General features: G+C 41.2%; 1 protein-coding gene across 1 annotated transcript in view; it reads left to right on the top strand.

Moving 5' to 3' along the window:
- Window positions 1-26,087, top strand: part of LOC126259172 (proteasome activator complex subunit 4-like) — a 251,235-nt gene that overhangs the window by 179,161 nt on the left and 45,987 nt on the right. Inside the window, exons 24-25 of the mRNA XM_049955739.1 lie at window positions 13,798-13,912; window positions 14,103-14,245. Of these exons, the coding sequence (XP_049811696.1) occupies window positions 13,798-13,912; window positions 14,103-14,245 (258 nt within the window). The remainder of the gene's footprint in view (window positions 1-13,797; window positions 13,913-14,102; window positions 14,246-26,087) is intronic.

Here is a 26,087-nt window from a genome sequence, read left to right as displayed (position 1 = left end):
AAAACTCGGGAATTTTTCATTGGTTTTGTTCTCAGTTAAATTTTTGTAATTTTGACTGGTAAGAACCAATACTCTAACAAAGGATATTACTGTATCCTGCTACTGCAGAATAATACTGCAGCAATAAAACATGAACGAGAGAAAAAAATTGAAATAAAACTTAAATTGCAAAGGAAATGTGCCATATACAGCAACAAAACACAGAGCTCATACAAGCGTCTGCTAACAGCAAAATGTCTCAAAGGCTTTAGGAAGACCATGCAATGGTTCGTAACAACAAATTGCCTCCGATGAGCATGGCATCACAACTATTAACATTAGATTTGCTTTAGCAGTTACGAGTGGAATCATTCGCATGCGCAGTTGAGTAGTATCTTTTTCCGCTTGTGGCTATAGAAACATGGCTGTTGGCTGTGTAAGCAAAAAAAAAAAAAAAAACAGGGGGCAGCTAGTTGCTACTGCGAAAAATTTTACTGGTGCGCCCAAGCTGCCAGATTGCGCAGCAGCCCTGGATCTAGGAGTGTGCGTGTGCGAGGTGGGGGGGGGGGGGGATACATATTCCCGAGGAGAAATCCTTGTTTCACAAAGCGCCTAGCATCCAGCGCATGTTGGTCTATCGATTATATGTATGACTTTGAAACGTGCCCTGTCGGTTTTTGAACATTGTTGAACACATTCTAAGTTGATTTCTGAATGAATCATAAGTTGATTTGTGTATGTGTGCATAGTGTACGTGATGTCTCTGTCAGTGGAATCCTCGTCACATCTAGAAATAAACTTTCCTGCAGACAAAAGAGGCTATATGAGCTGAGCAGAGTATAGCTGAACGAAAGAAAGCCAACTACTGTCTGATTATGTGGTTGATCGGATTTGTGAATGATGAGCGTTGTTATGATTACCAGCGAAATCCATAGATTCAGACTACCAGAGTGCAAATAAATGACTAACAGGAATAACAGGTAAGAAAGATTATGTATTATCTTCTCGGTGTGTCCAAGAAAATGAAATTTTGACAGAAAATTTTTGGCCAGATCGATATACTAGCAAGGGCCAGTTGTACAGTCTCCGGCTAGCAGCCGCTTTATGGTCTATTGTGGAAGTAGCGCGGAAAACGCGTTGTATGAACACGTAATAACGCCTAACCGGAGAATAATCACAGGATAACTGAACTAGTTATTCTGGCAGAGTTAGTCAAGTTAACCGGCAAATAAGCTTTGACACTGGCAGGAATAGATACAGAATTAGTGATTACAACATTGTTTGTTAGAGCGAGGAAGGAGAAGAAATGGTGACATCACTTAAATTATGGAAGAATATGAAGATTCCAAATTTATATAAAAATTTCACACTACTAATTTTCGATTTTATGCTTGAGAAACTGTAGCGTATGAATAAAGTGTAAAACTACTTCCTAACATAAAGCCTTTGGCATGTAGTAGACGTAATAGGCATTTGATATTGGTACTTTATGAATTATATTCTGGCATGTTATAAAAATGACCATTTCTGCCAAAACAGTCTCTTTTATTTGGCGTGTGATACAATTGCTGCAGTATTATAAAGGCCTATTTTGTTTTATCTCGCAGACAGTGACAAAATACAGGTAATCAGGTCGAGAAACCACACCATTCTTGGGCCTATTTGTAATTACAGCTTTTTCAATATGAGACAGCGACATTTCGATTTTTCATGTAGCAAAACGTTTGACAAACTTTGATGAGGTAACAGATCCTTTCGCAGAAAGGAAAGCACGTGATGTACAGCTGTAGCAAGATAAGAGAGAAAAAAACTCTAGGAGCTAAGGATTGAATAAATGTGTACTGTCTTGCTTGTCTCTTCTCTTTGCTCGTTTTATGTATCTTATACTTACTTTTATGTCACACAAAGCAGCAAGTTGTTAGCTAATAGAGAATAAAGGGTGCAAATTTTCTGAAGAGTTTTTTTTTTTTTTTTTTTTTTTTTTAAAAAAAAAAAGGAGAAGAGGGACAGGATGTCAAACCAGTCGACTGGAAACATGAGAGGCACCATAGGACATTTTAATTTCCACTGTCCTGAATATAGTTTGATGGCATCCAGTACAAAATATACATGTTTCAATTCCACAGACCGAAATACAGTGACGTGCGATAGAAGAATGCTGTGTGAAGAGGTGTGGTGCTGCACTTTGGCACACTTAAGATCAAATAACATGTCTTACAATTCCTCGGGCACGTATGTTTTATGTATCAGACTCTTCAGAAAGATGTGCACTACAAAATGAACATATTTTTGAAAATTTGATTTTTTTTTACGTCCTATTTCAAACGCTCGAGGGACACCACTATCTACTATTGCCCCAGTTCGGAAATATCGTAGATACGAGTCTGATGCGCAGAGCAGTCTGAGTTATAATAGGGAAGCTGGTAGTCTCCAAGTGACCCGTGTTTACATTTAGTGATTTTGCTGTTTCCTCTTTGTCTACTACACTCACGTCAAATGGAAACAAAATTGATTTCTTTGGTCGGGAGCTATCATGTGAATTAAAATACATTCACATAATTACGGAAGGCTAAAATACGTTATTAGTTTCAGATTTTATTTTATTTCCACCTTTCTGACAGTCAAGCATTAATTGCCATGCAGAACAATAAAGTTATTTTTTTTTCGGTTTGCCGAAGAAATTTTCTTTTATTAATCTTTTCCGCTGAGGCAGTCAATATATTTGAAACAAAGCGTTTAATTTCAAACTATTGGCTAGTTTCAACTGTTCGGTGTATTTCAAGTGTACGTTTTCATCTTCTGGCACGTATGGCATTATGCCATAACAAGGAACCAGACATGAGATAACAAAGCACTGGTACCCAAGGAAATTTACATCCCGAAACCACATTGAAAAGCTTAGGATCAGGTCGATGCCTCCTTCACTGTGAATCTGGCACTCGTTTAAAAATCAGCTCTTTGATGACGAACCATGTAGAAGAATTTATAGCCCAGATCATCACACTTTTATGTCGTTATTAAAAAATTTACTGGCACATTTGTGTGATATATCTTAAAATGTAATACGTGCATAAAAGACCAACATTATATGTGAAAGCTTAGCTTCTCTTGCAGCTTATTGGCCTTAGAGACCAATATTATATTTGAAAGCTTTGTTTATCTTGTAGCAACATTATATATATTAATTTAAACCATTAACTTTTCCTGTTCGTGTGTTCGTGGTACTTAACAGTGATGTTGCTATTGGCTGACTACACCACGTGTCCGAAGCTCTGAATATCCGCTGTCATCGGCTGGCGAGATCACATGACATGAGCTATGACTGGCTTACAAATACGCATTGCAATCTCGATTTCAATGCTTCGGAAAGTAACGTGCGGTGTTTGGTAGAATTCGTAATACGAAAATATGCAGTGTACATGTTACTGCACATCAAACCTCTTTCCAAAAGGTGTTTTTTCCCCTGAGTTTCGTCTTCTAAAGCACTGGGAAATTCTACGTCCATGTATAAAACCATAACCATTCAGAGGATTGATAAGTTGTACAGTTCCGAGAGAAAATATACTGTCAATTAACAGGGAAAAACTATGTTTCCACCCGGGAGAATGTGTATTTTTAACCGGGAAATACGGGAATTTTTTTTTTCCTTGTCTGCGTATACACCCTGTATACTCTCACCATCGTCCTTCCTTAAAGTACCTCCTAAATTAATTAAGACTGGTGCAAGTAGCTGTACCTTTTCACTTCGCCACAGAATACCTTCTAGGAAGATAGCTTTCCTTGCTTGATCACAATGTTTTATTTGACAAGGGCCTGTCAATATTTTGCTCATTGTTCTTTTTTCCTAGCAAGTTTGAACAGTCTTCTTATCTGCTGCCTTTGAACCTCCAAAATTTTCTACCAATGTAAAAAATGGCGCAGTCTTGTTGCAGACAGCATCCCCAGCCCAATCCTGAGTGTTACTCGCCTGTGACAAGCTGCATGATATTCCTGTTTCTGTAACTCCCCATAAAAGCCTCAACATGGTCCAGGGGATCATTTTCCACTGCGATCTCCTCTTGCAGTCTGACAATAAGCTCCACGCCGATTTAGAACGGCGGGGTGTTCTTTTCATCTGGCGCGTTTACAGGAGACCCAACGACAACAGGGTTAAACTGGTGCCTTCATCTTGGCCTTTGAGGGTGATTCATTGCCTAAAAGGGTTAAGGTGATGGTTTACCACTGACATTAAACCATGTGTCCCTCCCCCTATGCGGTGCATTAAGTGCTGGAAGTTCGAGCACATGTCATCCCGCTGCACTTACAGCACCACATGTCGAGACTGCGGACATCCACTGCACCCTGATACTCCATGTGTGCCTCCTCCCACTTGCATCAACTGTGGAGAGCACCACTCCTCCTGCTCGCCAGACTGCCCAGTACTCCAAAAGGAGCGGAAAACCATGGAGTAAAAGACCCTGGACCGGTTGACTTACACAGAGGCTAAACATAAATTTGAAAGATTACACCCTATTCGGTTAACGTCAACATATCCTGCAGCTATGTCACCATTGCTGTCCCAAGTGCCAGTGGTTCCTCACTGTTGGGGGCAAATCTTCCTCTGTTGCTCCCAGAGCACCTACTTCAAGAGCAAGGTCTCCCCCCCCTCCCCCCTACCGGAGAAGCAACAGCCTCCTCCTACTCCTCTCGTGCAGAAGGGGTCCTTTGGGGCCCTCTCTCTCCGAAGGTATCCACTAACGCAAGGCGGACACTCACCAGTGGCTCAAGGAGCCAAAAGCTGTTGGAGGAAGAGCTTCACGTCTTCCTCTGTGCCTGAAGCTACGTCAGAGAAGTCCTCCCAGCAAGCTCCTAGAGAGAAGCAAGAGGGCAAGCAAACAAAGAAGTCTGCTAAGAAAAAGGATACTCAGGTGGCCCCAAAACCACCACTCCCTACCAATTCTGCACCTGAGGATGCGCTGGAGATCTTAGTGTCCCCTGGAGACCTGGATCTCACTGATGCCTCATCCACCATAGAAATGGCTACAAATACTCAATCAGTGGCAGCAGGTGACCCTGAGGCATAACCTGCCTCCTTGCACATTTCGTACCTTCCCGGCCTCGCAATAATGTCATCCTCCAGTGGAATTGCGGCAGTTTTTTCCACCACCTGGGTGAGCTACAGCAACTCTTAAGCTTTACACCTGCTTTCTGCATTGCCCTACAGGAAACCTGGTTCCCAACAGTGCGGACACCTGTCCTCTGCAGCTAGAGGAGATATTACAAGAACCGTAGTGACTGTAATAGAGTGTCAGGTGGAGTTTGTCTATGTCCTGAACTCAGTATGCAGTGAACCTGTACCTCTTCAAACCCCACTTGCAGCTGTGGCTGTCAGGGTAAGGACGACACAGGAAATAACTGTCTGCAATGTATATCTTCCTCCAGATGGTGCAGTACCCCTGAACACATTGGGTGCACTGTTGATCAACTGCCTAAACGTCTCCTACTTTTGGGAGATTTTCATGCTCATAACCCCTTGTGGGGTGGCATCGTGGTTACTGGCTGAGGCAGAGATGTCAAAAATGTACTGTCACAACTTGACCTCTGCCTCTTAAATACGGGTGCCCCCACACATTTCAGTGTGGCGCATGCATATATTCGGCCATTGATCTTTCGGGTTGCAGTCCTGGCCTTCACCCATCTATCTCCTGGAGAGCACATGATGACCTGTGTGATAGTGACCACTTCCCCATCTTCCTGTCACTGCCCCGGCGTCAGGCCCACAGATGCCTGCCCAGATGGGCTTTAAACAAGGCAGACTGGGATACTTTCACTTCTTCTGTCACCATTGAATCTCCCCCACATGGTAACATCGATTTGGTGGTTGAGCAGTTAACTACAATGATCCCTTGTTCTTTAGGGTGCCCCCGGTGAAGGACAATCCCTTGGTGGTCGCCAGAAGTCTCTGAGGCAATTAAGGAGTGTCGGCGAGCTCTACAGCGGCATAAGCAGCACCCTTTCCTGGAACACCTCATAGTCTTTAAACGGCCCCATGCCCGCATTCGTCCGCTTATCAGAAGACGGAAACAGGAGTGTTGGGAGAGATACCTCCTGACCGTTGGGTGCCATATGTCACCTTCCCTAGTCTGGGAAAGATCAAACAAGTTTTTGGGTACCAGGCCCCAACAGGTGTTCACAATGTTAACATAAATGGCGTATTATCTACCAAAGCAAACGCGATTGCCAAGCACTTTGCTGAGCACTATGCACGCGCCTCTGCATTGGAGAATTACCCCCCCCCCCCAGCAGTGCCAGTGCACATTGCCTGACTCAGCTCCTGGGTCAGATCGGATCCAGTCAGATGATTAAACATCTCTTATCTGACTACAAGCGACATCTCCTCATGATCTTCAACCAGGTCTGGTGCGATATCATCTTTCCATCACACTAGCAGAAGATCACCATCATACCAGTGCTCAAACCCAGCAAAAACCCACTTGATGTGGATAGCTATCAGCCCATCAGCCTCACCAACGTTCTTTGTAAGCTTCTGGGACTTATGGTGTGTCAGTGGTTGAGTTGGGTCCTGGAGCTCCGTGCCAGGGCGGTTTCTGCCTGGGTCGCTCTACCACTGATAATCTTGTGTCCCTCAAGTCTGCCATTCGAACAGCCTTTTCCAGACACCAATACCTTGTTGCCGTCTTCTTTGATTTACGTAAAGCATATGACACCATCTGGCGACATCATATCCTTGCCACATTATATGAGTCGGGTCTCCAAGACCTGCTCCTGATTTTTATCCAGAATTTCCTGTCGCTTCGTACTTTCCGTGTCCAAGTTGGTGCCTCCCATAGTTCCCCCCATATCCAGGAGAATGGGGTCCCGCAGAGCTCTGTATTGAGTATATCTCTATTTTTAGTGGCCATTGACAGTCTAGCAGCAGCTGTAGGGCCATCCATCTCACCCTGTCTTTATGCAGATGACTTCTGCGTTTTGTACTGCTCCATCAGTACTGGTGTTGCTGAGCGGCGCCTACAGGGAGCTATCTACAAGGTGCAGTCATGGGCTTTAGCCCACGACTTCCAGGTTTTGGCCGCAAGGTCGTGTGTTATGCACTTCTGTCAGCGTTGTACCATTCATGAAGTCAGCTGATAGGTATACCTGCTTAAAGGAAGTGCCTCTAACTAAGGGCTCACCTCCAGAGGATGTAATGCTTCCAAGTAGAGAAGGAATTAGCATATTTCATCAAAATATAAGAGGTATTAGAGATAAAGTTAGTGAACTGCTAATAGATGTTAGCTCTGAAATTATTGGTATATCAGAGCACCACTTAAATAATTTGATAATTCAGAGGCTTCCTTTACCAGGCTACAGATTAGCTCGCTGTTTCTCGAGGAGTTCCTTGCGGGGTGGGGGAGTGGCTCTGTATGTAAAAAACAGTATTTCATTTGAGTCCATAGACGTATCACGACACTGCACTGAACAGCTATTTGAAAGTTGTGCAGCATTAGTTGAAGTTAGTGAAACTAAACTTCTAATTGCTGTTGTTTATAGGGCCCCTAACTCCCGACTTCAGAGCGTTTTTGCTTAAGCTAGGGAGGGTTCTTGATTCACTTTGTAGGAAGTACCAGAAAGTAGTTATATGTGGTGACTTCAATATTAATTTTGTACTTGATTGTGTAAGAAAAAGGATGCTGGTAGATCTCCTAAATTCATATGATCTGATGCAAACTGTGTTTTTTCCAACTAGGGTGCGGGGGAACAGTAGCACAGTCATAGACAATATTTTTATTCATTCTTCATTATTAGATGGGCATTCTGTTAGTAAAAGGGTGAATGGCCTTTCAGACCATGATGCGCAAATTTTAACACTAAAAGGTTTTTGTACTCAAACCAATGTCGTATTTAATACAAACTATGTAGGAAAGTTAATCCAACAGCAATAGAGAGTTTTTCAAAACTTGTCAAGCTACAAGAGTGGCAAGATGTTTATAGTGCCGATAATATAGATGATAAATACAATGCTTTCCATAACACATTTCTCATGCTCCTTGAGAGTTGCTTTCCATTAGAACATTCTAAACGGGATACTAGCAGTAATGGACAGTCCAGTTGGCTGACTAGTGGGATAAGGATATCATGCAGAACAAAGCAGGAATTATATCAGAATGTTAGAAGTAGTCACAATCAAGCTACAGTAGCCCATTACAAACAGTATTGTAAGGTGCTTAAAAATGTTATCAGCAAGGCAAAAAGTATGTGGTATGCAAATAGAGTAGCTAATTCACAGGATAAAATTAAAGCCATATGGTCAGTTGTGAAGGAAGTGTCTGGTCAGCAGCACAAGGTTGATGATATAAAGTCAGTTCGCAGTAATAATATTTCTGTTACTGATAAATCAGATATATGTACAGTATGTAACAACCATTTTCTGAACATTGCTGGTGAATTAAATAAAAATTTAGTTTCTACAGAAAATCATATAAATTTCTTAGCGAATGACTTTCCGAGATTGATGTCTGAAATACTCCTCTGTGATACAGACAAGAGGGAGATTGAGTCAATAATTAAATCACTGAAGACTAAGGACTCTCATGGTTATGATGGAGTGTCTAGTAGAATATTAAAGTACTGTGCTGCACATGTTAGCCCTGTATTTGTAATTTTTCCTGTAGGAATGGCCATATTTGTAATTTTTCCTGTAGGAATGGTCAGTTTCCTGAGCGATTAAAGTACTCAGTAGTAAAGCCGCTTTCTTAAAAAGGGAGAAAGGGATAATGTAGATAATTTTAGACCTATTTCTATGCCATCATTGTTTGCAAAAGTTATCGAAAAGGCTGTGTATTTAAGGTTAATTGATCATTTTATATCACACGATTTGCTATCAAATGTACAGTTCGGCTTTAGAAGTAGTTTGACAACTGAAATGCTATATTCTCTTTTCTCTGCGAGGTGCTGGATGGGCTAAACAAAAAGTTTCGGACGCTTGGCGTATTTTTTGATTTAACAAAGGCATTTGACTGTGTTGATCTCACAATATTGCTCCAGAAGTTGGACCATTACGGAATAATGGGAGTAGCTCACAATTGGTTCACCTCTTACTTTAGCAACAGGCAGCAAAAGGTCATTATTCACAATGTTGATAACGGCTGTGATGTGGGATCTGAGTGGGGTACTGTCAAGTGGGGGGTGCCCCAGGGATTAGTGTTGGGGCCACTCCTGTTCCTTATTTATATAAATGATATGCCATCTAGTATTATGGGTAACTCTAAAATATTTCTGTTTGCTGATGACACTAGCTTGGTAGTAAAGGATGTTGTGTGCAACATTGACTCGGTGTCAAGTAGTGCAGTACATGACCTCAGTTCATGGCTTGTAGAAAATAAACTAACATTAAATCACAGTAAGACTCAGTTTTTACAGTTTCTAACACACAATTCAACAAAACCTGATGTTTTAATCTCACAGAACGGGCATATGATTAGTGAAACTGAACGTTCAAATTCCTAGGTGTTCAGATAGATAGTAAGCGGTCGTTGAAAGCCCACGTTCAGGATCTTGTTCAAAGACTTAATACTGCCATTTTCACTATTCGAACGGTATCGAAAGTGAGTGATACGTTGACACGTAAATTAGTCTACTTTGCTTATTTTCATTCACTTATGTCGTATGGTATTATGTTTTGGGGTAACTCTTCCCATTCTAGAAGGATATTTTTGGCTCAGAAACGGGCGGTTCGGGCAATAAGTGGTGAGAGTGCACGAACCTCTTGTCGACCTCTGTTCACGAATCTGGGTATTTTGACATTGGCCTCACAATATGTGTATTCCTTATTGTCGTTTCTTGTTACCAATATTAGTTTATTTCCAACAATAAGCAGCTGTCACTCGGTTTGGCAGAAATCAAACCTCCATTTGGATCGGACTTCCTTAACTCTTGTGCAAAAAGGTGTGCAATATACTGCTGCATCCATTTTCAATAAGCTGCCACTCGAATTCAAAAATCTTAGCAGTAATCCACGCGCTTTCAAATTGAAACTGAAGAGTTGCCTCATGGCTCACTCCTTCTATTCTGTCAAGGAGTTCCTTGAAAAATTAAGCTGATTCTCATTGTATAGCTGATAGCGTTTGCTTAAACTTATGGACTGATTTTCTTGCAGGTTCATGAACATTTATTTTTATCTGTTATTACTTTTATGTTGTAAGTTCATGTACTGACACGTTCCATGACCTTGGAGATTTGCTCCTCAATTTGGTCCTACGGAACTTGACGTGTAAATAAAATTTAAAAAAAAATCCGGTACCAGAACTTTACCTTACTGATGATCCCCTCACTGCAGTGGAGAAATGTGATTCTTAGGACTGGTTTTTGACTCCCGACTGACTTGGCTTCCTCACATTCGTCAGCTTAAGCGGAAGTGCTGGCAGCACCTTAATGCCCTCCGCTGCCTGGGCTACACCAACTGGGGTGCAGATTGCTCTGTGCTGCTGCCGCTCTACAGAGCCCTTGTTCAATCCCTCATTGACTATGGGAGTTGGGTTTATGGTTCGGTGGTACCCTCAGCATTGCGTTTATTCGACTCAGTGCACCACTGTGGCATTTGATTAGTGATGGGAGCTTTTAGGACGAGTCCGGTGACCAGCGTCCTGGCGGAGGCTGGAGTCCCTCCATTGCAGGTCAGGTGTGTGGAACTGCTCGCCAGTTACATTGCACACGTTCATAGTTCTCCTGCACATCCAAATTACCGTCTCCTTTTCCCACCCACAGTGGTTCATGTCACGCATCGGTGGCCCAGGTCAGGGCTTACAATTGCAGTTCGTGTCCGATCCCTTCTATCTGAACTGGAGTCCTTGCCATTACCACCTATACTCAAGATCCATGGTGTATATCTAGGCCACGGCTTCGCCTGGACCTTTCACAAGGCCCAAAGGACTCAGTTCACCCCACGGCTCTCCGCTGTCACTTCCTCTCAATTCTTGACTTGTACTGAGGCCATGAAGTGGTTTACATCGACGGCTCTATGGCTGATGGTCACGCCGGCTTTGTGTATGTCCACATAGGACATATTGAACAGCATTCCTTGCCCGATGGCTGCAGTGTTTTCGTTGTAGAGCTGGTGGCTATACCTCATGCTCTTGAGCTCATCCGTTCATGCCCTGAGGAGTCGTTTCTTCTGTGTACTGACTCCTTGAGCACCCTACAAGCTATCGACCAGTCCTACACTCGTCATCCTTTGGTAGCGACCATCCAGGAGTCCATCTATGCGCTGGAACGGTCCGGTCGTTCAGTGGTATTTGTCTGGACCCCAGGACACGTCGGAATCCCAGGCAATGAACTTTCTGACAGGCTGACCAAACAGGCTACACGGAAACCGTTTATAGAGATTGGAATTTCAATAACTGACCTACATTTGTTTTACACCGCCAGGTTTTTCGGCTTTGGGAGATGGAATGGCATAGTGTCAGTATGCACAACAAACTGCATGTCATTTAGGAGACTATGAATGTGTGGCAGTCCTCCATACGGGCCTCTTGCAGGGACTCTGCGGTTCTCTGCCAGCTCCACGTTGGCCATGCTTGGGTGACCCACAGCTACCTCCTGCTCCATGAAGCCCCGCCTCAGTGTCGATGTGGCACCTGGTTGACAGTGGCCCATATTCCGGTGCACTGTCCCACTTTGACTGCCCTGCGACGAAATCTTCAGTTACCGAACTTGTTGCCGCTAATTTTATCGTACAACACCTCATTGGCTGATATAGTTTTATGTTTTATTCGTGAGGGTGGGTTTTATGATTTGATCTAAGTTTTGGCGCATGTCCTTTTGTCTCTCTGTGTCCTCCAACCTAGGGCTTTTAGGGTGGAGGTTTTAATGTGTTGCAGAGTGGCTTACTTCACCTTTTTATTCTCATGGTCAGCCAACCATGGTAATCTGTTTTGTCATCTTAATCTCTTCTGCCTGTTTCTTGCGTTTCTGTGGTTTTCTTGTCCCCTTTTATCCATTTAAGTGTTTGTTACCCTTCCGTCATTCTTGTGGTTTTTTCCTTTCCCTCCGTTTCGTGTTGTCAGTTGTGCTTGTCTTATTCTCACCCTTGTGGCATTGTTTTATTCGGAACAAGGGACCGATGACCTAGTAGTTTGGTCCCTTCCCCCCTCTTTCAAACCAACCAACCAACCAACCAACCAGTCAGCCTTTCTTCCCACACTACATACATGAGTGGAACAGGAAGAAACCCCAATGAGTGGTTCAGCGGGACATCTCTGCTATGCAACTCATGATTGTTTGCAGAGTATAGATGTAGATTTAGATATAACATGAGATGGGTTACTTTCCAACTCTTGCACACAACGGGGATTTTCCGTAGACTTGGGCTGGGGGAAGGCTTCTGTGTGTGTTATGGTATGTCGCACATTTATCAGAAAATACTGTTCTGACTTGTGTTGTGAATGAGAGGCATGTCATATTGATACACTTGACAAGTAGCCAAAAATAGAAATTTACAGTGTATGACTTCTTATTGAATTATTCAATGTACATTGCATCTGAAAATCTCTCTTATATCTAGGTCAAAACAATTTGGATATAAAAACTACATATCCATTGGATCTGTGTGTGAATCGTTGTGCCTTACACAGGAACTTGCATATCTCTATGTCCTAGACATCTTGTGGAGGTATCACAGGTTACACTTTATGAGGCTTTCTCAACACTTGCATACAGTACTTAATTAGTACTGTATTGACATTGAATCACATAGGACATGATTATTCCCCCTGATGAATTTTCTGGCATGTTAATGTGTAGGTTTCATAGTCACCATTTCAGTGGGGCTGGAGATGTCGCTGAATCATGCCCAATCAAGCAGCCATGAAATTGTTCATTAAGAACAGCATTTTCAGTGTGCCAAATAATAATTTTCATTCACATACCCTTCATAAAGATATTCTCTGAACAGGTATCAAGATAACTTTCCAGCGTATATCATAACATGAAGTGGATTTCTTTCTAACTTTTGCACATAAAAGGGATTGGTTTTTGACCAGAAAACCACTTTTCTCATGATTTAACTTTAATACATCACAAATTCATAAGATTTGATAATTGTGTCAACAAAGCATGGCAGGCTGAAATTTGCTATTGTAGGTTATTGACAGTTAATTCATTCACAGGCACTGGTCTAAATCCTTTAATTTTCAGTTTAATGTGTTCATGCATTATTGACTGTGGTTCCTAAGGTTTAGCTGCAGTGTTTTGAATAGAATTGTTGGAAACTGTTTGATTCATTGAGTGATGATGACACTTGGCTCTTGCATTTTCTTATGTCCACTACATGGTCTCTCTTTGGCACTGCCTGGAACAAAAAGCATGTTTCTTCCAATTAGGCAGAATTGAGTTATGAGTTATTACCTCACCAGATTGATCTTTAAAGACACTCATTACCTGTGTCATTTGCCCTGTCTGTGGACGTTTATGCACCCACACACAGGCGACTAATTGCTCCTGAATAAAGTAAATGTGTCTGGTCACATCAACCATTGTTTCACAGCTGAAACAATACAGTACAGACAATGTACTTTTCGTGAGCTACAAAGCAGGTATGCCAATAAAACAACTACTAGTGTCACCAATTGTACAAAATAATGGGGCATGGGTATGCTTGGACACCATGTGTATCTGTAACAGGTATGAAATTCGTACCTGTCAGTTTCATTAGAATGTATGCAATCCATGAAAATTCATCAAGTGATGTTTAAGTTTTATTTGGACTAAACTTGTATAAATGAAGTTTTTGAGTTGTCAAATGCGGTCTCATTTTGCTTGAGTAGTATGTTGTGTACTTTACAGGGTTTGTTTCGGAATCATGGAGATGCATATTTGAGGTATTTCTCCCATCATCTGGAGGATCTGGTGGCTGATAAAAATGAAAGTAGTCAACGCTGTGCAGCAGAAATTATAGCAGGTAAGAGATTCATTCCAGTAAGAAATTTTTAGAAACTTACTTGCAGAGGCAAACAAAGAATTGACAGACTGCTATGATTCCAATTTTTTGTTTTTGTGTTTTAAATTGTTTATTAAAATAACATTTCTGCTGCTTTTGTGTTCAACTTTAGATGAAGCACATTATATTTTAAGCTTTTTATGTGCCTTAGGAATTATTCGAGGTTCGAAACATTGGCCTTTTGAGAAGGCATCTTCAATGTGGAAATTTTTGTCTCCGGTCATTGAAACTGCATTGTCAAACATGACGGAAGAAACTGTCGGAGACTGGGGTGTCTGTTTTGCCACTGCTTCTGTAAGTTGTGTAAAATTTTAATAGAAACTAATAAATTTTGTCATTTTCTAAATACTCCCACTATTATTTTGATTTTTCTGTTGTTCAGAGGTATTTTCTATTCTATTAAATTTTGATTTTATATGCAAGACCTGTACAGTGTGTAGAATGTGAAGGCAGTGTAGATGTTTTGCACTTACAAGCAAAGTTTGTAGTAGAACAAACAACTCCCCACTAAAACAGTGCGGTCACAGCACTGTTCCAATTTTGTAGAAATCGGCAGTTACGAGCACAATTTATTTGGCTTATTACACTGACACAATAGAAACACACAATAAAATCAGTAATGCGTTTGATGTCGCACAAATAAGCCGGCCAATGTTAAAGTCCATATGTAGTCCAAAATCAAAGCGGAAGTTATCAGCAGATAGTGACCGATACAGTGAATCTTCCATAAAGCGAGCACATAAGAGAATAAGTTATCTGTGCGACAAGTGCATAGTTATAGCCAGTCGGTGGTCACGGGGTCCTGCCAGGTGACATGACATGAGTTCTGGGGATGAGTACTCTTCCCAATGTGTTTCTTGCAGAGACAGTTCATAGGTTGCAGCACTACGGTTGGTGAGAACTGGAGGCAGGGATCGATGTCTGCCAGTGGTGACAGCTCTGTTGCCATCAGAGTCTGCTACTACACTCCTATCCCATAGATGCCACATAGGTGCAGAAGTGGCCCAACTTGTGCTAGCTCCGCTTAGGGTGTGGGGGCGCCACCGCTGGAGCTGTAGCCAGAAGGTCCTGGATCTCCACATCGATGACTTCCAGCTACGCAGGTGGTGCTGGAGTCCAGTCAATGGCGAAAAGGTCATCAGGGGCCCGGCATTGATCGCAAAGGAGAGGAGTTGCCTGTGGCTTACAAAGCAGCGGATGCAGGTTGTACTCACCAGAGGGGCACGCTCACAGTATCTTGAGGTGCAGCTAGTTCTGGTGGTGCTCCAGAGGTGTCTCTCTGCGGAAACCTCATACTTCTGGCGGCCTAGTGGAACCTGGGTGTTGATTGGTACCCATGTCGGATGGCATCCAAACAATTGGACACTCACCAGAGTGCCAGCCTAGTTTTGGGGATGGACTGGGGACCAGGAAAGATGAGTGTCTGATGGTAAGAGCAGAGGGGGGGGGGGGGGGTAGGTGCAAGGCTGCCATTGGGGGAGCAGTTCAACAGGGATCTTCTCTGCAATTCAGGTGGCCAAGAACAAGGTGAGGATATTGTCCGATGGTGTGGATTGTGCCAGGGCTCTCATCTTCTCTTTCAAAGTCCGCACCATGTGTTCCACTTACCCATTGGACTGAGGTTGAAGTGTTACTGTTAGGTATCATATCCCACACTCTTCACAGGATCTGGAAAACTGAGCAGAGGAAAACTGGAGGGCCATAGTCTGAGTGACAGTTGGTGTTTGCCATTGTCATGGAGCCCTTGGGACAGATATTCAGAAATTTGGAGTACGAGTCTACCACAAGCTACCTCATCCAATGTAAGGAAGGACCAGCAAAGCTTTTGTGGAGGCACTCCCAAGGGCTTGATGCGGACAAGCATGAGAACACTTTGAGGGGTGCAGATTGCTATTGTGAACACTTTGTGCAAGACTTGAGCTTGGCCTCACCTCGATGCTTGTCTTGATGGCCGTCCAGTATGCCTGGTGGTGTCTGTTGCATGTGGGATACACACCAGTAATCTACATATAGGAAGACATGAACTGTGGGGTGCAGAGCCCGGGACATAACGACCCAAGGCGGATCAAGTTCTATTTGCTGCAGAGAACACCATCACAGAGTAACAGCTGGTTTTTCAAGGAAAAGGAATGTTCTGAGCCAGTCACGTTCCTCCACTTCGATATGTGGTGGCCACCCATATTTAACTCATTTAGTTACTGTACCGAGATTAGGATGTGCTCTTGTCTGGGCTGCAATCAGTGTAGCATCAAAGGGAAAGTCATGCAGGCCCAATGTAGAGTCTGAATCCAGGTGAAAGATGACAACTTGCTGGGTGTCAAATTCCAGATCAGGGCCAACTGGAAGGTGGAACAAAGCATCAGAGTATGCGTGGTGTCTGGTTGGCTGAAAGATGATGTCATAGGTATTTGCCAGTAAGAGCAATCCCCTATGCTGCAACCTTTGCGCTGTTCAGTCCAGGAGGCCAGAATGTGGCCCAAACTGTGTAAGCAATAGGTTGTTACTATTCAACAGCTAGAATTTGACACCTTAAAATAGGTGTGAAATTTCTTACTATGTAAGTGGTGTCCAGTGATTCTTTTTCAGCCTGGGACTAATTGCATTGGACAGCAATGAGTGTTTTGGACATGAACGCAATATGATGTTCACAGCCATCCGCCTCCTTGTGGGACTGCTTCGCCACGACCCCATGCTGCGAGGCGTCTGTGGCAAGGAGAGCCATTTCTGGTGAAAATGGGCAAGGCATGATGCCAGTTGGAGAGCCCATTGAAGTGTGAAAAAAGCTACGCCACAGTCCGGAGAGATTGCAAATTATGGAGGTGTTCATCAGTTTATGCCTGTGTTGCTATGATGTCATCTAAACAATTGCAACTTGAAGGAATATCCTGTATTAACTGCTCCATTGGCATGTTGGGAATACCAAAGGGCAGTCTGTTATACCTGTAGAGGCCAAAGAGTATGTTGAGCAACATCAGATTCCAAAATTCCGGGTGCAGTGGCAGCTGTAGGTATGCCTCTGACAAATCGACCTTAGTATAACAGGCACAGTTTTGTAACTTGGAAAACAGGTCTTACGCATGGGGAATGTGAAAAGTATTGATGACGACTTGGGCGTTAACAGACTTAAAACCATCACACAGGTGGAGAGAGCCATCTGTCTTTTTCATCATTACAAGGGGAAAAGCCCACTGGCTCAATGATACAGGGATAATCAACTTGAGGGCTTTCAGCCAGTCCAGTTTTGTCTTAACTATGTCTAGCAGGACGTGCGGAATCAGGTGAGCCTACACAAAGCAAGGCACGAGCCCTCGTTTTAAAGGAATTTCGATGGTTACATCCACAGCCCATCCTGAACTGAGGGTAAACAGATCCAAATAAGAGGCATTCAGATTGTCAATGGTGTGAACTGGAATCACCGTGGAAACCACACACACACACACACACACACACACACACACACTCTAAATTGGAAAACCCAAACTGTTTGAATACGTCTAACCAAAGATATTTTCCACATTACCAGAATTAACAGTCAGAAAGGAAAGCTGTGTGAAATAGTTTTATTGGAGACTTCTATACCTAAAACACTTTTCGCGCACATGTCATGGCCATTCTCTAGTGAGAAGGCTCCAGCACAAGAGAGTCTAATGCAGCATAGGTTGTAGTAGTCGTAAGAGAACATGATCCACCTGAAAAGAAACTTCCTCACTTGTAACATGATACCCAGTTTGACAGGTAGACCAGTAGCAGAACAGCTCAGTGTTTCAACAGAGTGCATTGCTTCAGGAACAGAGCAGTGATGAAATCCTGTGAACGAGACTGAGAACCAGACTCCACATTGTACCCACGGTTCTGGGCGTTGGACAACCTACACACTTTCAGAATGTTTTGTGGGAGACAGCTTACGGAGCACACACAACACAGTGTGCGAAGACCATATAAGAAAAAATCACCATTGCCAATCTGATTCGGTTGCCTTGTAATGCTGAACAAAAAACAAGTAGCCAATTGATGTGGGCAGCAGGAACGAGGATGTTGGTGGAAACACCAAAGACATGAAGGTAGAGGATGCAGATTGGAATTCTATTAAAACAAAGAACACAGAAAATATTATGAAAATTAGTTACAAGAGAGAGAGTGTTCAGAAACTCGGGAAGCGTTGTTGTCCTGTTCATGTGCCTGAAGGCGGTTGCACCAGCACGGCTTGACATGTTTACTGCAGCCACTGACACAAAAAAGTGTCTTCCTATTGTGCCTATGGAAAGTGTTTACTGTCTTACTGCTGGGGATGGCAGATGCAGTGGACTGAATCTCCTACTGGCTTCCGGTTTCGAGTGTGAAAGCTTGAGAAATTTTAGGGACTTCATGTAAGGATGAATTCATAGGCCATGAAGGCTGGGAGTGAACTTCCGTGTCAGGCAAATGTTGGAGTAGGAAATCCCAAATGAAGGAGCCAGCATATGATTGGTGACATTGCTGGATCTCTCCCCCAACTAAGAATGTTTCAAGCATTATGAGCAGGGCCCACCAACCACCTTCAGATTTTGATGATCTAACACTCCAGTTAGACAGAATATGGCATGATATCCCGCAGGAAGACACGAACAACTCTGTCAATCAATGCCAAGCCGAATAACTGCCTGCTTAAGGGCCAGAGGTGGAGCAAAGCGTTATTGACTTGCCAAATTTGTGAAACTCTGTCTCTTGAATAAATCGTTCAGTTTTTCTGAAATTACAATCATTTGATCATCTATACATGTACGTAACATCTAGCACTTTCCATCCCATTTGGATAATTCATTCATGCTGAGTCATTTTATTGTCTTAGAATGTATGCTGCTGTAGTAAGGCCAACTGCTGTTGCTGTTGTTTCAGTAATTGTCGATCAAGAAGCCACTGTTCTTGCTGTTGTTGGAGCCACTGCTTCATGAATTCTGTGTCCAGTATATTGATGTACTGAGAATTCGAAAAGACTTATCACCACTTTAGAAGTTTACAGTTATGGGCACAATTTATTTGACTTATTAAACAGACACAGTAGAAGCACACAGTAAAGTCATTAACATATAATTTCGATATCACACAAACAGGAGATAGCTGACCAGTATTAAAGTCCATATGTAGGGTAGCATCAAAGCAAAAGTTGTTAATAGATAGCGATCATACAGTGAACATTCCATCTAGTGAGAACACAAGAGAATAAGTCACACACACACACACACACACACACACACACACACACAGAAACAGAAACACCTCTTCAGAAAGTGATACAGCTAGTTGCATTGTGTTCCATGTTTGTTATATGAGCTGCTTTGTGCCATGAGAAAAGTAAAATTGTATGCTAGTAAATTATTATTTGTCATGTGGCTGTAATTATCCACATTAAAATACCTGAAGATTAATTGTCTGACCTGTAAAACTGGTAACTTAATAAATAAAGGACACTGTGACACAGGTGAAATTTTATTTTCTGTGTTTAATAATGGCTATGAATGTCTCCTAACATACGTAAGCCTGTCTACCACTTGTATTCAGTGAGTGGTTTGTCTAAACATAGACCATTACTTATATTCCACCCAATATTTTCCGCTCTGTTAACCTTTTTGCTGCTACCGATGTTCTGTTTGCAGTCCGTACTGAGGCAGCTTTCTTTATGGCTGTAATGCTCACCATATGATGGTGCCTGTGCTGAGAGATGGCTTTCCGGCTGACATGAAACACTTATCATCCAATTTTTTTGCAAACTATTAGGTGGAAAAAAAATTGATTTTTGTACATCTTACAGTCTGACATCTTCACTCAAAAGAGTTTGCATAAACTTTGTGTGTGGTTGATTTCAACTCATACATTGCAGTGAATGAAATGTAGCTGAGAGATTGAAATTTTATTTAAAATTGAGAGCAGAACAATGTCTCATTTCATTCTTAAAGTTAGTGGGTTCTATATCTGATGGACAGTTGGGTGCAATACGTCCAGATTCATCTGTGCGTGCAGATTTGCTGACAGCTCTGAAATACTTATCATCAGCTTTTAAGAAAACAATTTGATGAAAAAAAATGATTCTTTGCACATCTTACAGTCTGATGGTATCTTTGCTTGATAGAGGGCTGAACTACTTTTTTCAAATTAAGTAAAACATTATGTGAAATTTTAAATATTTTATAGAGATAAAAACACATCGCATAAACTTGAATGTGATTGATTTTACCTCATACATTGCAGTGAGTGAAATGTAGATAGGATCTCAAAATTTTATTTAAAATTGAGAGTAGAAGGAGATTTCATTTTGTTCATGAATTATTATGTTTTATATCCAAAGGTCTGTTGCTTATGATGTGCCCATTCCCATCCTTGTCCAGTGCAGATCTTGTGGTCATAACAGTAGTCATATCTCAGGAAAGATTCAGGATATTGATATGAGATTTTTTTGTAGATGATAGCATGCAATGTGGCATGTATGTTGTATGATAAATACTTGAAACTTTTTCATTCACTGAGATATGGAAGTAACTTGTCTTCAGCAGTGAGAGGTTGGTGGCTCAGAATGAATTCAGACATCCATAGCACTGTAGAAAAATCCAAGCAGCGCGTATATACATGTCATGGGGGAAACAGCATAGCATGATGTGTATACATGCCCACAGTAGCAAAAGGGTTAAAAGTTTTGAGAAAAGAAGGAAAATCAGTAAGAGGAAAATAAGAATAGGAAAAGAGAAAAAATAACTGATGAGACACTGGGATATCAAGTTAAGGGAAACTAAATAATTATGATAATAATAATAATAATAATAATAATAGCAAATGGTACATAGCTTTTCAGCTGGAAGGTAATGTATTAATTGAAAGACGTGTATGTGCAGTTGTTAATGATATGAAGCTGACTACCATCGATTATCAGCAACAAAGAAGTTGTTAAGTTGTTCTCTCTCTCTCTCTCTCTCTCTCTCTCTCTCTCTCTCTCTCTGGTAGCCCTGTGCCAGGCAATGTGAGTTCTTGTGCTCTCGTAAAGGTAAGTTATTTGTATTGTAATAACCGTTTAATACTCACTAAATATCTGTACTAGTATTTTTTAAGGTTACTATTAATGGTTCACTTTTCTTTACTTAGTATTCCAGAAAATGCGAAAATATCATAGTCAGGTTGTGCAAAAAGATGGTGAAGCCAGGTGGTATCTGTATTTTTGTTTATGTTTTGGTGCAGGAAAGTTAACGAATCCCATTTAATTGTTCTATTTTTCTTTCCAGCAATTTAAGTAGAGTATGCATATTCATTATTAGGTTAATATTTCTGGAAAGTAGCATAAATCTTAAGTTTTGGGCACTAATAGTTTATTTACATACCGTTTGCATGCATTAAAGTTGCAGAACATTAAAAGTTACATTCTATTGTGAATAAGATAATTAACAGATACTGTAGTTATGCGAGTCCTGTGTTCTTGTTTTATTCAGAAGTAATTAAGTTTTTATGTTTTTCTTGTTTTAATTGGTAATTATTAACTTTTTATGGTATACATACATCTGAAGCACTAACCAGTAGGCCTAATTTTTCTGGCTCATAAATAACAAAAACTTGTGTAGTGTAAAGTGTGTTAAGTGATATAACTCTACTTTTTTAAGTGTTGAATCTGTGTGTCAGTGTGTGATAACTGATTATTGTGGATGTTGCTATAGGATAGTCAGACAGGGAGTTAGTATTTGTGGATTGTGGGTTGGAGTTTCACTTGGGTGACTGAAGTAGGGAATGAAGTTCTCCCATGGAACTGCAGGCTCTGAAAAAAAAAAAAAAAAAAAAAAGAAGAAGAAGAAGAAGAAGACGAGAATCCCTGAATGAGAGGAAAAGATTTGTACTCTTCAGGCTGAATTAAAACGTGAAATTTGAACTAGACAGGTCGAAGGGGAAAAAAGATCACGGGAACTGGGTGTAGATAACAAGCAATTGGGTGAATGGGGAACAGCTCTTAAATTACTTCTACATTTGAGCTTACAGTATCAAGTAAATTTGACTTGTTAAGTGAAATAGGAGAGGAAGAGTCTCATCCAACTGTATATCACAGTAGGATGCATCAGACTTTTACCAAAGTAACATAGTGTAGGTCAGGTTTGAAAGAGAGTAGGAAGTAAAGAGTCCAGATGGTCCATGACAAATTAGGGACAGAGTACCAGGTCACAATTATTGTGAAGCCAACTGCTAGCCTTAGCCAGCTGGCAGAGGACTTAAGGAAATTGTCCAACTATTTTAACAAAGAGGATCAGGTTACTGTAGTAAGTGGAGCAGGGAACAATCTGACTAATGACATTAATTACACCATTACGGATGACATGTATGAAATAGGATTAGCAACTCCACATGCAAATGTGACTTACGTTGAGGTCCTACAGTGCCATGACCATACCTGGGTTAACACTGCTGTGAACTGTATGAACACTGAGTTGAGCAGGCTGCTGCTGACTGAAATAAAGTCTCACATGAGTGCAGTACCTGTTGTTACAATTGGGAGATGGGAATATAATAGACACAGCCTATGCCCAAATAGGAGAGGGAAAGATAAGATGGCTGACCTTCTTGCAGAAAATGTTCGGGGGGTCTGCAGTCATGTAACACAAGGTATGTGTGGCTACTAATGTCAGAGAGGTACCTTGTTTAGATTAAAATCAGTATTCAGACACCTTGCTTAAAAAAATAGAAGATCTCCACGAAATACTTAAGAATACACAGAAATGTGAGGTAGCTTATTTCATCAAAATACTAGATGATGTAGTAATGTGGTAGAAGAGCTTCTTGCCTGATTGGAAAATTTAAAGAGCTCTGAGAAAATAGACATCCTGCACCTACCTGAGCACCACACGACCACAGGGTTAGATAGGTTACAAATACAAGATAACAGTCTAGCATCTTACTCTTGCAGAACTAATATGGGAAAAAGGAGGATTTGTTACTTATATTTAGATGGAACCAAGTTCAAAAACATTGAGACAAGTAAGTTTTGTAGTGACCAACACATAGAAGTGTGTGCTTGTGAACTAATACTGAAAAATAGTTATTTTTTTATTGCAACTGTAGGAAATTTTGAAATGTTTAAGAGAAATTATGATTCTGTTGTATGCTGTCTGTCAGACAGCAACAAACAGTTAACTCTGCAGTGATTTCAATGTAGGTATTCTGAAAGCTAATGATGGGAAAAATGATCAGGAAACTATCGCATAAAACTTGTGAATGGCTGATATAAAAGCTGTGTATATGCATTACATAGCTTGAGTGTGCCATCAGAATGATTTTAAATTGCTGTCTAATACCTCAAATCTCTATTCTTGATGAATTATTATTGTCTTGCTACTTTGTTCTGGTGGTTCAGACCCTCTATGCTAATGCATTCCTCGAACATCCATTTCTTCTGGACTACGTTCTATCTTGCAAGGAATGCTAAATGAAAGATTGCATATTCTCTGCTCTGAGCTACGAAATGACATCGCACGACCTCTTGTTTATTTTAAAGTTAATTACTTGTCATTAATGTATACTACAGTAGCTGAAATAGGCTAGCTATATCAATGATGACAGACATCATTTGTTAAAATGCATCTGACTTAAAGGTTGTACAGACAGTCAGACGGTATATTAAAAGGTAATTACATTGTCGCTGGGCTATGTATTCTGGCAGTCCATGACACCTTCAACTGGAGTCATCATGGTGTAAACATGCACACCCAGCTGGTAGACACTGCGCATTCATCACCAACATACCTTGGCCCTCACATAGAATCTGTGCCAAAATAAAATGGCATGAACAGTCTCTAATTTTGCCTTACACATTATTTCTACCTATTTCGCCCCATCACGATCATCTTCTAGTGGGACAATTTTTCGTAGTGGACCAGGATATTTGCCAAAACATCCTGATACACTACAAAACCTTATTTGGATCTTACAGTTTGATCTCAGTGACGTACCTTCTGACACAGGTGGATAAAGACCGCAGGACTCTACTTGATGGTGTTTCCTTTGGTGAAGCTCAAAGCGAGAAAATAACCATACACCTAGTAACAAATGCTCTCTTTGATCATGATCCACAATTATGAGTTGGGTTAAATAAAACTGTGCCTCACAGTATTGATACTCCTCAGTGGATATCGGTTAGAATAATTAATGACTCCCAGACAAATATTTTAAAGAGTATTTTACAAGAGATAACCTGGGATTAAATTTATAATGAACCTATTCCATGATAAATTCATATCATGCTTTGAAATAGCTCCCTATGTAAGATAATGAGAAAGTGCTTAAACCATATGTCACTAGAGAGAGTAAAGTATCTTATGAAAGAAAAAGCTAAATATATTTGTTGGCAAGAACAATTAGAGATCCTGCAGTAGCTGCACACTACAAAAGCTACTCTAAATTATGGAGAAAAATTATCAAAAATCAAGAAACATGCACATAACTTTCAGAAATTAGTAATTCTGACAACAGACTTAAGGCCATATGGAATGTAGTGAAATGAACAAAGGAAACTGGCCACAGAACAGTATAACATCAATATTGAACTGAATCGTATTAATGAAGAGTCATAGGTAGCAAATGTATTAAATAATCATTTCTTAACTATAGTAGAAAGTATAGGGACAAACAGTTCAAGAGAAAACTTACAGCAGTAAGTTGAAAAAGTACTCTCATAAAATTCAGTCATATTGAATGTTTCACGTACTTCACCATTTGAAATTAAGAAAATTATACATTCTTTAAAAAATATAAGTTCATGTGGATTTGGGGGTGTTTACTGTTGTATATTCAAGATTTGTTCCCATGTAATAAGCCCCGTATTACCTGAAATATGTTATGTGTCACTAACTCCAGGCATTTTTCCAGATAGCCTGAAATAATGCTGTTGTTAAATCCCACTGTAGCAAAGTGGTACGTGAGATGTCAGTAACTACTGACGTGTTGCACACTGACATCATTTATCAAAATTTTGGAGAAGGTTGTACATTTGAGAATAGTATCTCTCCTGAGCAACAATAATATCCTCAGCAAATATATATGAAGGTAGTATCTGTTCCCGAAAGAACAGATACCATTGATGATCGTGCAGCTTCCCTAGAATGAAATGATGATTAAATCGAGCGTGCAAGGGATAAGTTCCTGCAGGCGCACTATCCTTTCTTCCCTCGGTGGCTCAGATGGATACAGCGTCTGCCATGTAAGCAGGAGATCCCGGGTTTGAGTCCTGGTCGGGGCATAAATTTTCACCATGTCCCCAATGATGTATATCAATGCTTGTTTGAAGCTAGGGTGTTGATTTAATTATCATTTCATTCCAGGGAAGCTGCTCGGTCATCAATGGTATCTGTTCTTTCAGGAACAGATACTACCTTCATATATAATTAAAATATTGCTACCCGGCCATTGACCTTTTTGTGCGAATGCACACGCTACGCTCCAACTTGTACAGGACGTGGTAGATTAATCTGACACGAGTAATGAGTGTGATGGGCAAACATCTATTGGGCGCACTGCGAATGTAATGGTGTGGACATGTTGGGAATGTGGGTCTCACGGAGAGCGTGCAAGGGATAAGTCCCTGCAGGTGCACTATCCTCTGTGCCCTCGGTGGCTCAGAAGGATAGAGCATCTGCCATGTAAGCATGAGATCCTGGGTTCGAGTCCCAGTCAGGGCACACATTTTCACCATGTCCCAGTGATGTATATCAACGCCTGTTTGCATCTAGGGTGTCGATTTAATTATCATTTCCTCAGCAAATCACAGTTTGTGGTTCAGAAGGGTTTTTATACTGAGAATGCCATTTCCATGTTCGTTCACCAAATTTTACATACATTAAATAACAAAATAGTGCTGGTTGGTATTTTATGCGACGTATCTAAGACATTTGACTGTGTGAATCACAGTATTCTCCAATATAAACTGATGTTTTGTGGGATTGGTGGTTTAGCCAACCAATGGGTAATGTCATATCTAATTGAAAGAATGCAGAAAATTGTACATGGTAATTCAACTAATGCAATAAGAGGAGATTCGTCTGACTGGGGAGAAATACATAACGGGTTTCCTAAAGCTCAATCTTAGGTCCACTGTTGCTCCTCATATATGTAACATCTTCCGTCTAATATACAACAGGCA

The sequence above is a fragment of the Schistocerca nitens genome, chromosome 5, assembly GCF_023898315.1.
Source record: "Schistocerca nitens isolate TAMUIC-IGC-003100 chromosome 5, iqSchNite1.1, whole genome shotgun sequence".
Lineage (NCBI taxonomy): Eukaryota > Metazoa > Arthropoda > Insecta > Orthoptera > Acrididae > Schistocerca > Schistocerca nitens.
The sequence above is the reverse complement of the archived record's forward strand: the minus strand, read 5'-3'. Positions and strand labels throughout refer to the sequence as shown.